Source organism: Meles meles, chromosome 3, assembly GCF_922984935.1.
Source record: "Meles meles chromosome 3, mMelMel3.1 paternal haplotype, whole genome shotgun sequence".
In the NCBI taxonomy this organism is placed as follows: Eukaryota; Metazoa; Chordata; class Mammalia; order Carnivora; family Mustelidae; genus Meles; species Meles meles.
Window position 1 is genome coordinate 98,275,059 of NC_060068.1, and position 14,236 is coordinate 98,289,294.

General features: G+C 39.8%; 2 protein-coding genes across 4 annotated transcripts in view; one reads left to right on the plus strand and one right to left on the minus strand.

Moving 5' to 3' along the window:
• The first annotated feature begins 863 nt into the window (after positions 1–863).
• The window catches only part of CDC20B (cell division cycle 20B), a 45,225-nt gene continuing 31,852 nt past the window's right edge, over positions 864–14,236 (plus strand). The window contains exons 1-2 of the mRNA XM_046001153.1: positions 864–926; positions 1,192–1,254. Coding sequence (XP_045857109.1) covers positions 864–926; positions 1,192–1,254 — 126 coding nt within the window. The remainder of the gene's footprint in view (positions 927–1,191; positions 1,255–14,236) is intronic.
• GPX8 (glutathione peroxidase 8 (putative)) lies at positions 7,967–12,663 on the minus strand. Of its 3 annotated transcripts, none has more exons than XM_046000055.1 (3): positions 12,454–12,663; positions 11,642–11,903; positions 7,967–8,582 (listed from the first exon to the last, which is right to left on the minus strand). In XM_046000055.1, the coding sequence occupies exons 1-3, from the start codon at positions 12,655–12,657 to the stop codon at positions 8,419–8,421; spliced, it is 630 nt and encodes a 209-aa protein (XP_045856011.1). In that variant the 5' UTR covers positions 12,658–12,663; the 3' UTR covers positions 7,967–8,418. The 3 variants fall into 3 exon arrangements, with proteins under 3 accessions (XP_045856011.1, XP_045856010.1, XP_045856012.1); XM_046000054.1 differs by having other exon boundaries at positions 11,642–11,906; XM_046000056.1 differs by lacking the exon at positions 11,642–11,903 and having other exon boundaries at positions 8,514–8,582.

Consider the following 14,236-nt stretch of genomic DNA (forward strand, 5'->3'; position numbering starts at 1 on the left):
ACTCCTCATGAGGTGCTCCCTGTCGCCAGCCTTCACCAATGCCTCATCTCGCTCATCATCCTCCTGTTTGGGAAGATAGCTGAGAAGCTCAAGTGAGAGAAGCTGGCCCCTTCCAAATGGCTACAGCAGAGAACTTATTGAATCAATGAGATGGCTCCCCTTTCTCATAGCACAGAAATCTTGCCACGTTTTCCTGCCTATTTGAAAAATGGAGCAAGAGCTGATGAACACGTTGGAGGAACACGTCTAAAGTCAGTGCTTTACACAAACGGTGAACATTATTACCAATGCAGAGGAGGCCCCGTTATAACGAACCTTTTTTCCCCCACCTTGAAAATGGAAAGAACGTGAACTCACAGAACCCGCTTCTTCGCCCGCCAACCCTCTCATCTCCTGCTGGTGTGACGGCCTGGGCGCATGGCCCAGATCAGGCCCGCCACCGCTCGCGGCAAAGCTTGGCGCTTCTGCGCGCGCGCCTGCGGACAAAGAGCAGGCGGCGGCGGCGCAGGGCGGCCAGCCGGGAGGTGGTGGCGGGCTACGCAGCGCGCTGGGGGAATCCCTTCCGCATTTTTACGTCACCGCAGCGCTGGCCAATGAGAAGCGGGACGGGGGATTCCCGCTCCGGCTGCCGCCCAGCCGGCTTTTTAAACGGTACTCTGGGGAATGCCGTCTAGGAGCAGCGGGAGGAATGGGGGAAATGAAAATTAAGGGTGAAAAATGATGGTCCCTGGGGGAGGAGGGGGTGGTGAGACTCTAGATGTTTGACGATTAGGCGTCAAAACCGACTTAGACCTGGGCGGGGGGAAACCAGAGCCGATCGGGCGGGGGAGGCCAAACTCTAGGTAGGGGGAAGTTCTGCCGAGATGGAGTGGAAACTGGAGCGCACCGCCCCGCGGAGGGTCCGGACAGAAGAAGAGATGCTGTGGGTGAGTGGTGTCCTTTTGTTTCCCAGGGGCTTCTCGTCGAAGGCACTGTTTATAATACCTATTTAGGACCAAGATGTAGCATAAAACTCTAAACCCTGATCCTGCATTTTGTGATCTGTAATTTAGTTGTATACCGGAGGTGCTTGCTTGCTAAAGAAAAAAGTAAATGCAGCCGGACAAGCTGAGGATGTATAAACATTCTACGCCTAGTATTATGATTTTTAAAAATAATTTTTCTCTCTATATGTTGTCTATATATTCGAAGGAGAATGTCATGCGGGTGTTCGCCAAAGACCTGAAGCAGAAGAGAAATCTACGTTCTTCCAAGGTGAGTATCTAGGGCCTGCTCTAGTTCTCTTAATTCTGATCTTGAACAAAATAATTTTTCCTAAAGAAGATATTTGTTGGAAGTATGGCGTGGTCTGAAGATATGAAAATTTAAAAAATCAATCTCCTAAGATATAACTAACTACAGAGTCTAATTATCCACTCCCCTACCCCCTATTTCTGTTAGAAGTTGAAGATCCCTGACAGTGGTAATCATTTGTATACCGCTGGTGCTTTCTAGTTTTTGCCTCAACAGGAAAGCATGGATGTGTCAGGTAGGCAGTGCATTGCTAGCTGGCTGTTAATTTTAACAGTTGCTAGTTGCACTTGCCATTGTTGCAGTTAATCTTTCCTCCCAAAAAGGGGGAAATGGTGCCATCTGGTGGATAACTGGAGAAGTGGCCTAATTGATGGTCTGTCCTTCCTTTAGCAATTTAAAGTTGATCCAATGTAGTCCTTTTTCTCCTTGAAAGTCTGAAGCCAAAGGCCTGTAGCTTCTCTTGTAATCAGCGTAAAAATAAAACAAATCTGTAGGAGTTTTTCTTCTTTTTCCCACATAAACAGCCCTCATATGCTTTATTTATTTATTTGTTTATTTTAAGCTTTTATTTATTTATTTGACAGATAGAGATCACAAGTAGGGAGAGAGGCAGGCAGAGAGAGAGAGAGAGGAGGAAGCAGGCTCCCTGCGAAGCAGAGAGCCCGATGCGGGGCTTGATCCCAGGGCCCTGGGATCATGACCTGAGCGAAAGGCAGAGGCTTTAACCCACTGAGTCACCCAGGTGCCCCACTTTATTTATTTATTAAAAAGGTTTTATTTTTATTTATTTGACAGAGATCACAAGTAGGCAGAGAGGCAGGCAGAAAGGGGGGGGGGGAACAGGCTCCCTGCTGAGCAGAGATTCCCGATGTGGGTTTCGATCCTAGCACCCTGAGATCGTGACCTGAGCCGAAGGCAGAGGCTTTAACCCACTGAGCCACCCAGGCACCCCCCTCATATGCTTTAAATCTCTCACTATCACCATTCACTGTGCCTTCTCTCTACCCGAAATTGTTCTTATTCCTTTAAACTTTCCTCATAGATTCTAGTTTCAAACCCATCAACATTTTTACAGATTTTTCTTATAATTTAAAATTTTCAGTATTTCAGTGGTGTCACAATAAATCAAACACAAAATGGCCCTTTCAGAATGCAATGACTAATGTTATTTATAGTGGGAGACAATGAACGACAGTTTTAAGTCCTTACATTCCCTAAATACTTTAATATTGAGTTTTTTCTCCTCCAAAATAGCTGCAGTTTTGTTTTTTGCCCAGCTTATGTATTGCCAGGTCTCCTACTAAATATTTTACTGCCTAATACAACTGGTCTTTTGGTCAGTAAATAGAAATAATTGGAAAAGCTACAGTTAAGTATAACTTGGTTATTTCACATGTACCATAGTTTGATATCCAAGCATTTACTTTAGAATAGCTAAATGCAAGTATTCTGAGAGTTTTCCTTTTTAAGTTTTTATGTTTTAAAAATAATGTTTTTATATTTTATAACTGTTTTGGAGGAACAAGTTTTGTTTATAAATTTTCTTTTACGGGACTCTTAAGATTACCATTGTGCCAGTGTTTCACGTTGTAAATGTAGCTTCAGTGATGTCATGGGCCATGACAAGCAGGAGTGACCTGAGTCAGGTAGGCAGTGTGTTGTTAGCTGGCTGCTTTGGGTCAGTTTGGCAGCCACAACTACCCTGCCACTTGCTTCTGGGTAAATTCTTCTCGTTAACAAGCTGTACTAGTTACCTGTGTGTGATGGGTTGGCAGTGTATTGTTAGCTGGTTGAATATATCAATGGCATCAGCTAACATGCAACTGCTCTCTTATTGCATATACAATGGACATCAGCATATAATTAATTCTGTAATCAGTGTATCTGTATGTGTGTATGTGTATACTTTCTGCTATGAACTGGGGCACTAGTTATCATAATACTCATAATTGCTATTTCGTTACTCAATAATAATACAATAGAAAGCTTTGTAAATAATGAAGAAACCAATACAATTAATTCTTTAAAAATTTCCCAGGTAATATTTTTGGAGGTCTGGGTACACAGTATGAAAGTATTTGTGATATGGTGTATATGTATGTGTGTGTGTGTGTGTGTGTGTGTGTGTGTATATATATATATAAAAATATAAGATTTATATATATATAAGATTTAGAATACAATGACAATTTGAAATGGAAAGCCCAAGATGTTTCCCCAAGTTTTCAACTAAGTCTTTAGTATTCTCTCTAGATAATCAGTTTCTTTCTTTTTTTTTCTTTTTAAAGATTTTGTTTATTTATTTGACAGACAGAAATCACAAGTAGGCAGAGAGACAGGCAGAGAGAGGAGGAAGCAGGCTCCCTGCTGAGCAGAGAGCCCAATGCTAGACTTGATCCCAGGACCCTGGGATCATGACCCGAGCCGAAGGCAGAGGCTTTAACCCACTGAGCCACCCAGGTGCCCCGATAATCAGTTTCTTAATACGACATCAGAGCAGGTCTCTAAAACCGTGTGTATGTGCCAGCTGAATGGAGAACTGAGGTAACTTTCCAGATGAGTCAGTCAACTCCAACATTTTCACTTGAAATACCAAGAAAAGTGGAATTTTGGGGTGGGGATGGAGTTGAATAGTTTGGAGGATTTGCTTCAATTATTTACTTCATCTTCTGTGAAGTCACAGACTCATAAAATATTTGGATTAGAACATGAAATTTAGCTTATGAAGTGGGAAGAATTGACTGTATAATATGCTTTTAAATATTTTCTGATTCCCTTGGGGGCCCATGCAACTGGCTCATGCAACAATGTCAAGTACATGCTGGGTCCCAGACATACAGTGACATACGTGTCCTCATGTGGACATTTGCAGCAAGTTCATGGAACTGACTTTGGTGGTCAATTAGTTATATTCTAAGTGAGATGTAAGAAATATATTACAGTCTACTCTACTAGATTATAAATTACAATTATAATTACATGATTTTAAATCTTATTTTAAGTTTAAACATGTAAACCATGGGAGATAGATGCCTACAATTGGATTCTTTATGCATTTTGCTACTTTCACATCTCATTCTCTTTTCATTGTTGCCCATTATCATTTTATTTTCAGCATTTTTAAAGGATCCTTTCCACATAAATATTATTTTCATTTTCTTTTTTCTTAAAAGGTTAAATTTCAGTGTGTTCTTTTTGATGGAAAGTCTCTGACCTGTTGATAAAAATAAAACCTACTAAATTAAGAAGGCTTGGCCTTTGCGTTTTAATTTTTTTTAACTAAAGAATAAGACATAAAATGCCAACATTCATACTCAATAAACAATACGTATTTAAAGCTGTTCTTCCATATTATTGAGATGATGAGAAAGAGGGGAGAGAATGGGACACAATAAAGGGAAATTAAGGAGACCAGTGGATAAGAATGACTATGTAAATTCAAAAGAAGAATGTTTTCATAGAGTAAGAGGGAAAGAGAGGGATCCATATTTGGGACATCAAAGCTACTCTTCATTCCCCCCAAGTGTTAGCAGTTCAGCAAAGGGAAGGAAGAGAAGAGTGGGGAACAGTGTGGGATGTTATTTCTAGGCATGACAGTTATTAGAATTTTATTATTCCGTGGGAAAGATGAAATCCAGGTAAGGAATAAACATGGACATAGTGTCCACATATTGTCTCCACCTAAATATACCATTTTTCTTTCAAAGAAACATCACAAAGGACATAATATTTTGTACAGGGATCACTCAAGACTTTTTACCTTGTGCAAGGTAGTCTTCTGAAACAGTAAATGTGTTGAAACACACAAAAAGCAGGTTTTTTTTCTTCTGAGGCCTGGTCTACATTATTTTTTTTACTGTAGTATTTTCCTACTTGAGGTCACCTATAGATGATTCAGTGAAGTCATTAGATTTTACTGTCATTAGAATAGCATATTGTTAAAAGCTTTTCATATTTCAGTAACTGTACTTCCACATATTCATATAGCCTACATAAATAGTATATAATAAAAATAAATAACATATAATACCTTTTTGCTCTAGATGTATCTCGTAGGAGATCCTTATGATAACCTAACAAGTCTGATTTTTAAGAATTTTGGTGTCCTAGAGCCCACTGATAGTGGCTTGTGAGAAATGATGGTTAAGTTTTCAGAAATTTGGCATGCTAGTTATTACGCCATTGGTAGATGGAAGTTGGCCACGTGGGAGCATTTAAACCCTGGAAATTGGCAAGTGCTGCACATTGGGACCCCTCTTCCAGAGACGTGATGGTTATCAGCCACTGGGTATATGCTATCTATTCCATAATTACTAGGAACTGTATATACCTACCTCTATACATACTATGGATATACTTGAATTACTAAGCATTTTAAAAAATGAAGTATGACTTTCAGGATATATCTCAGGCAAATTCATATTTATTCCAGTCTCCAACACTATGGCCATATGTGCTATGAGATGAAGACTGGGAGTTAGAATGAAGTACTCCTTCCCACCTTCCCAATAAGCCAAACTTCAAGCCTATGAATTATCACAATTAAATGCATTTGATTTTGTCCCTTTGTCATAATGGCAACTGAATACCCTTTGATGGGATGCCAGCTGTTTTCTGTTATACGCCTCAATTTAGACAGTAGTCTGTCTCAGGCTTTTTGATGCCGAGACAGGGAAGATCTGCTCAGTTCACGAAAGCTACATTTTTTCCCTCTGTATGTGTGCACTTAGTGGAGTTCACATAAGACATTGGAGTTATGGGTAGCAGGAGATCAGCAAATAGCTCCACACCCTCTTTCAGCACAGACAGTCTCATCGTTACAGAACCTTCAATGGACACTCACTTGACACACTTTCAAATCCCCACCTGCCTTCTCTGCATACCCAAAGGACAAGGGGTAGATACCATAGGTTGAATAAAGCAACCAGGATTGGAGATCTGTAACTGAAAGCCCACTTTATATGGCTTTGGAGAACAAGTGACTTTGGGCAGGATGGACATCTCAACTGAATTCACCAGGACAGTCCTGGTTGGTCTCCAGGGCAGCTCTATTAGTGTCGGACAGAGGGGAGTCTACACAGCCTGCATAGGGCTAGCATGTACACTTCTGCTCATACCCTAACGTGAGCACACAAAACACCGAAGCAGCCCTGTGGCACTTGTCCCAGGGCAAGAGTGCTCTGGGAGCAGCACTTGGAGAGTTTGCCCTGAACAAAATTTTGCTGAGAGGCTCAGAATTCAAACTGCTTCTACACTCTTGGGCGCAAAATCGCAAAGGACAGATAGGCTTGTTTGAGGGCTTCTATTTCTTCAAAAACAATTCAGATCAGTACTGATTCCATTCCTGATCACGAAGACACCTTGTTGAGCATGGTCATTGACTGGTGGAGCTGGAAGGAGCTCTTTGTTCAGTCTGACCTCAACTTATGGCTGAGCAAATCTAAAAGTAGTCTAGTGGACTTGCCCAAAGTCATATGGCTGGTGAAGGGTACAAGCAGGTTTGCTGACATACTAACCTGCCGTTCTTGAATCTATCCATGTAAATCTTCTTGACCTCTAGTAGAAACTGTACCCCCAACTGTGGGTGTCTGGACATATACTTTGAAGCAGAAGGTGATCCAAGAAATAAATTTTTGGTTTCTCCAAGAACTTTAAACACTTGTACAGAACTATATACTGAGGTGGCATTACTGACTTCACCATAAAAAAACCCTCTTCACTTTCATTAATCAGGTCAGAATTTGGGAGCCATGGTTATTGAGATTGGGTCTTCCTTCTTAGCTGAATATTACATGATTGCCTTTCCCTTTTTTTCTTTTGCCCTAGTCTTCCTATTGAATTTATGAAATGAATATCTATCTAGATATGAAATGAGTATCTAGACTTCACCAACTTGGCAGGTTGCTCTGTTAGTCAATAATTGTAAGACTGACAGAACATAAAAGTTATGACTTTGGGAGACGAAGCATTTTGTGGCTCTATCAAAGGGTTCGGTGACTGCTGATGTTTAAGGCTGTTGTGACTGCAAACCTCCTTTGTTTACATTCAGACCTTTGATGATTCAGAGTTGAATCTTACTGTTTCTGCTATCAGAATGATGTGGCATGGAATTCTTTCCAAATGGCTGATCTAGTCTAAACATATGAGCAACCAAAATTAATATACCAAGAATTGAGCTAAATCATCAAATACTGTCTTTTTTCTTACACTTAGGATTATCATTCAGAAATAGAGCCTGCAATTCAACTATTAATATTCTATTTATAAAATTTGAGTTGCTTCTGGAAAATAACCTAGAAATAACTGAAAGTGATGAAGGCTTTTTCAAGTGTTAGGATAGTGTCATTCATGAGTGACTATTCGGGCAGATATAATAAAACATATTATGAACCTGTACTTAAAAAAAAAAAGTCGGGGCGCCTGGGTGGCTCAGTTGGTTAAGCATCTGCCTTCGGCTCTGGTCATGATCCCAGGCTCCTGGGATCGAGCCCCACATCGGGCTCTCTGCTCAGCAGGGAGCCTGCTTCCTCCTCCCTCTCTCTGCCTCTCTGCTACTTGTGATCTCTGCCTCTGTCAAATAAATAAATAAAATCTTGAAAAAAAACAAAAAACAAGTAAAGAAACAAAATCCTGTACATGAAACAGAAGTATATAGGGATTTGAATCTATTTCACATTTTTCAATGTTTATTTTGTATTTTATTACATAAAAATAGCCATTTACATTTAGTTACTCCTGAAATTTCAGTCACATACAGTGTCTTGAATTCAAACAGTGGTCTAGTGTGTTGGCATTTCCATCAAGTACAATCCTGGAAAATGTCAAGGTGAACAACAGGATATTGATGCACGTTGGTGACTCTGTATTCTGAATTATTTAGTGTGGTCAGATGAAATATTTAATATATTGCATTTTGATTTTTTAGCTACTCTTTATTTTTGCTTTAGGTAATATCTCTGACCTGGGGACAATCATTACCACTCACTGGCAAGGTATCCTAAAAATAAAACACCCCATCCTTCAGGGCCACATTTTATTGTCAGAGTCTTCAAGACAAAACCCACCCACCCCCACCCTGACATGTCTATATTCCGATTACTGCGTCTGAATGACTCACTGCCATGTTCACAGGTCCTCTTTCTTTCTTAAGATCATTTGTCTAATCAGAGCTGCTATCTCAGGCCTGATGACTTCAATGGGTTCCTCTGGCCTCCAGGACTTCACAACTTGGCCTTCAGGGTTGACCAGATACTTCCAAAAATTCCACCTCGGTTCCTTCTTTGAAGAATCTAAAATACCAGAATATATTTTCATGAGCATAATTTTATTCTTTTGCTAAGATTGTCATTTCTATTAGTATCTATGTAAGTGACAATGTTAGAATCAAGTTCTAGGAATGTCAAAAACAAAACAAAAAGCAAAACACCCAAACAAAGCAAAACTCAAGCTTTGAGTAACCGTATTTCTGTATATTTGGTGACTTCACTGATGATTCTACTGATCTGGAATCGTGAAACAAAGTGGTTTATTTTGGATCGGATCGAAACAAAAAAAATTTACTTTGTCACTCAAAATTTTCAGTTTCCTAACATTTTTAGAGATAAAATGATGCTCCAATGGTCCTTGGTAATGGCATGTATGGAATTATTTTCATATTAAATGTTATCTATGGTTTTAATATCATTACATGTAATGTAGAAAAAAATGAAAGGAGTTCTTTATCACATTATTTTTTAAGTTTTTATTTAATTCCAGTTAACATATAGTGTTAAATCATATTGAGAAATTATGCTGTCCTTTTGATACATCTCAATTTAAGAAATGTAGATGTTTTTTCCACTTACACTACCCAGAATTGATGTGCACTGACTAACATAAGAAAAAAATATAAATAACTTGTTTACTATGTACCTAGTAATGTGTGCTCATTGCTCTAAATGGATCCTTCCATTTAATCGTTACAGCAACACTGTGAGGTGGGTATTATTATTAAGCCCATTTTGCAGATGAGAAAAATGGAGTCCTAAACTCAAGGTCTCATGGCTAGTAAGTGGTAGAACCAGGACTGATACACAGACCTTCCTAGTCCTATGGAAAAGCAAGCAGATTTTAGGACGATGATGACAAATTTGTTTTTGTACACGAGGGGACTCAGGTGTATGTGGGTCTTCCAGTCAGAGGAGGCCACTCACTACATGGCTTTGGAGCTTAGGAGAGAGACCTCACTCAGGGAAAGGGGATAGAATGAGAAGAGCCCCAGTGGGTTGTGGCAGAATCCAGAGGCTCAGCAGAATTAAGGGTTGATGGAAAGGAGGAACCTGAAAAGGAGAAAGAGAAGGGGCCAGAGTGGCAGTCACTGGTACCTGGAAGGTTCAGGAGGTCCTGGCAAGAAGCCAGATACAGTGGTCTAAGAAGGAAACGGAGACAGGGAAGCAGAGATTACAAGTGTTAACTATTCTTTCAGAAATCGAGATTAAATAGGTAGAAGGAACACACTGCCGAGAGTTTTAAGGTGTACGATACTTTGTGCTGGGAGAACCAACCAACGAGGGAGCATAGGGTTAAAAACGAGAAATAAAAAGTAGCCTGATTACTTAAATGCGCTTTACTTTGTGCACTGTGCCAAGCAGTTCAATTTATTTCATTATTAGAGAAAAATATTTCTGATAGAGCAAACATCAGTGACTCAGCGTATCATATTACCACATGAAAACCGCCTCAAAATCATTTTGAAAAATTGCCCTTTTCTGTAATGAAAAATGTGTCTCTAAAGATAGTACATGTCAGGGCAGAGCTCTTTCTAGCTGACCTAACATCTTGATGTGAATTAGGAAAAAACACCTTTCCAGGTGGGTACAGCCCCCTCAACACACGCCTTGCTGTGGCTTAGCTTCAGTCCCCATGAGCCTCCGTGTCCAGAAGCCCTGTCTAGTGACAACTGCACACACGGGCAGAATGGGCCTGTTTGTGACCACGTGACCAGTTACAGTCCATTTTGGCTTGTTTTAAAAAGATGTTAATTTTCATTTGACTATGACTCAGAGTCTTTGTCTCTGGAGCTTCATCTAACTTCAGTGAAACCTTAAGTCACTGTTACTTTTTTGGATTACATGGGGTAGGTGGAGTTTCAGAAGTTTTTTTAGTGACAAAGGGGGAGAACTCAGGAGCTATGATGCCCACATATCTGGCTGCTATAACTGAAAATGATTACAAGGACATGTGCTCTGTCTGGCTTGTCTTTCCTCAGTGTATCCTGGAAATAAAAGGGATGAAGATATCACTCTGATTACTATGCAGGGTGTTAAGCATTGTGCTAATTTCCCCTAGAAATTAAATATGTTTTTAAAAGGTTCTGATTTCACACTTAAATTTTATAGAGTATCATTAGCTGACTTACTGGACTGGAAGCTTGATTATCTGGTGAAGGTCATTGTTTTATGAAAACTCAAATTATCTGTGAAAATAGGACTGAGGATATCATCTGTATAAGTCAGATGAGAGGACATTAGCTGAATATCCTTTAGAGTAGTGTTTGGCAAGGTATTAGCAGCATCTAAATACTTTGCTTTTAGCTAGTAATATACTTAGGAATACAAACAATGTCAGGCAGTAGGTAGTATTAATAGTCTCATTTCACAAATGAGGAGGAAGGCACAGAGGAGTTATCTCATGTACCTGAAGCCATACAGCAAAAGCAACAGAGTAGGGGTTTGAAGCCAGAGAATGGAGCTAAAACCAATGCCCTTAGTCACTATATCTCACTACCTTTGGCCCAGGAAAATCTTTAAACACATTTCTGTAGCTTGTTTAATTTTAGACATAGCCTAATATACCCGCCTCCAAAAAAAATCCTTATATTCTGTTACAAATTTTAGCAAAAACCTGGTAAACCGAGACATTATTCATCCTTAAAGATAGTATCTCAGACAAGTAAACAACATAAAATTAACCACAAAGATATGTCTACTAATAATGCCCAGCAATATTCATGAGACACAGATAGCTTTAAAATGGGGAGGGACATTTCCCCAAGAGCTATTTTGTGAAGATATTTTGTGAAGATAGCCATGACCACACTTCAGACAAATTCTTCAGGAAAATGATCATAAAGGAATAAAATACATTGGAGTAGACTCATTTTGCCATTCAAGGGGTTGAAACATTGACTTCAGGGAAGCATAACTTCTAGAAAATTACAAAACATGAGATTCTGGCTCTTGGGTATTTTATCAAACTCTCCCACTAAAACATTTCAAATGAAACAGAAAAGTATGGCCCTGGTCTCTTTTGTTTTAAAAAGGAAAAGCAATTAAAAACATTAAACTGGCAAGGCAAGACAGATATTTACCAACAAGAAATCTAAATGCAGGGTCTGCTTCCGATCCTAGAATCTTAATCTTGTGGAAGATGGGGAATGTCACGCCGTAGTTACTTCTTGCAAAAGATACTACTTCCTTGCTTGGGCGGGGCTCCGATTCTCCAAACTGATTGCACGGGAAGGCCAAGACGCTGAAGTGGAATGGTCCGAACTCTTTGTGTAGTTCCTGCAGTGCTAAGTAATTTCTGTCTGTGAGTTGGCAGTCACTAGCCACGTTTACAACTAGGGCAACCTCCCGGAAAAAGAAAAAAATCCAACCGGAAAGTGAAGCAAATAAAAGATTAAAAAAAAAAGTCTGCAAGTAGTTAAAATCCCAAACCCTTTCGAAGCAGATAGTTATTTCATATTTTTAGATATACCCAACTTTATTGAAAATTGTAACCTGGATGCATGAATCAAGACCGAAAGATCACCACCATTAAAAAAGCATCAGATACAATGGCTTATTTTTAAATAAAAGATAGTAACATCGGTAAGAGTGGTTTTTAATGTTGCTAGATTATGGAATTAATGTTTTTTAATGTCTCCATAGTCACATTACTAACTATAAGAATTTCCTAAACAACTTAAAGTATTAATTCAGCATGCCTCTGAAGACAGGACATAGTTTATCAATTAGAAGCAGATACACTATGAGAACTTTGATGGCTAAAGTGATACACAAACAACATTACTTTGAAGACTAAAGTATAACTTACGACCCTTTAACAATGAAAAACTGATTTCATTAAACAGAGAACATGAATGAACAATGGAAAAAAAAATCAGAAGATACAACTTACTTTGCCTTTAAACTTTTCCAGAGAAACCGTTCTTCCTTTTGCATCTTTCACTTCGAAGGTATAAAAGCTGTTGATTTTAGGTTTTAGGAATTTTAGTTGTAGAAGAAATAACATTACTGTGCATAGAACCATAGACAGTAAAACTGCAAATACCTTTGCTTTCGACCCTGAACATCTTAAAGGGTACGCTGTAAGCGGCTCCATTTTGGATGATTCTAGAGGGACGTCTCAGCGGGCTGGAATTCAAGGAGGAGCTGAAACTTGACACCGGCTCTGTGGAACGGAAAACCAAGTAGGACAGACTACTGCTGAGGAACAGAAAGACCCTTCTCCTATGGGGGGAAAGGAGTGAAAGTCCTGCATAAAATAAGGAGTGTTAAAGAATTTTCACGTATTTATGGTGCCCACTGCAATCTTTGCTAGAAAAATCAGGACTTTTTGGATAACTCTTTGATAACTCTTTAACTCTTCTGTCTTGTAAGGCAGAAGCTGTGGATTGAGCACTCCGGTAGTGGGTTAAATGTAGGGCAGCAGGTGAATACCACCCAGGAATAGTTCAGAGGTGGATTAAATGTGGCCTGTTAATATGATGGATAGTCTGGAGGAATTTAATATTATACGTATTATACATATAACGTATGAACTTGCTACATGAGTTCTAGGAATTTACAGGGGAAAGGACAGACATATGTGAAGGGGCTGCTTGCCCTGAACTCATCTAATTTAGGCAATGCCAGGTGAATATAGTAAAAATAAAGCAAACACAACGAAGCCTTTAAAGAACACTCCACTATCAAAAAGCAAACGATAGTCCAGTGTTTTTCAAATTTTGGATCAGGATCCCCACTAAGAAATGCACTTTACAGTTTCACTCAGTACACAGACATATGTAACTGAGAAGTTTCATTAAACAGTACTTCCCCTTTGAATGGTGATACGCCTGTGGCAGTTTTAAAACAGCCTGGTTCCAACCCATGACAGTGACTTAAGGGGCTGCAGCCTGTAGACAAAAAAAAAATACTGAACTCTATAATAAATCAGGAATTTAAAAATTAAATCAGACAATTCTATCAAGAAGGCAAAACTAAGAAGGAAACCCCCCGAATCCACTTCTCCTTGGGTGCATCATCTAGTTTCTTCTCCTTCTTCTTTTTTTTTCATCTTTGTTTTTCCCAGGGCTGTTGCCTCTTACAGGAGGCCTAACTGTACTGTTGAAAATCTCAGGGGTAGGAATGGATGGGAAATTGAGGGCTGCCGTCCTTGGGTCACCTTAGCCTCTTCCCTAAGACACACAGGAAGTTTCAAATGAAGGTGCTTCATTCTATGTGGGCCTGACTCTTGGGGTCTTGGTGTGTTTTCATTTGTTGAAAATGCTAGGAAAGGAATGCCTGGGTGGCTCAGTGGGTTAAACTGCTGCCTTAGGTTCCGGTTCCAGTTCCGGTTCAGGTCATGCTCCCAAGGTCCTGGGATTGAGTCCAGCATGGGGCTTCTTGCTCAGCGGGGAGCCTGCTTCTCTGCCTCTGCCTGCCACTTTTTCTGCTTGTGCGTGCGTGCTCTCTCTCTGTCTTTCTTACAAATAAATAAAATCTTAAAAAAAAATGCTAGGAAAAAGTGCATGGAATAATCTGAAAAGCCACGGGAGTGCCCTTTCCCACCACAGATCTTTGGGCTTTAGAGGATGTGCTCAGGAGACTGGCAGCTCTGCCTCTGGGCCCTGCGTCTGCGGTGTGTGCTCTTGGGGGTAGATGAGCAGAATCCACAGCTTAGCCATGTACAACCTGTC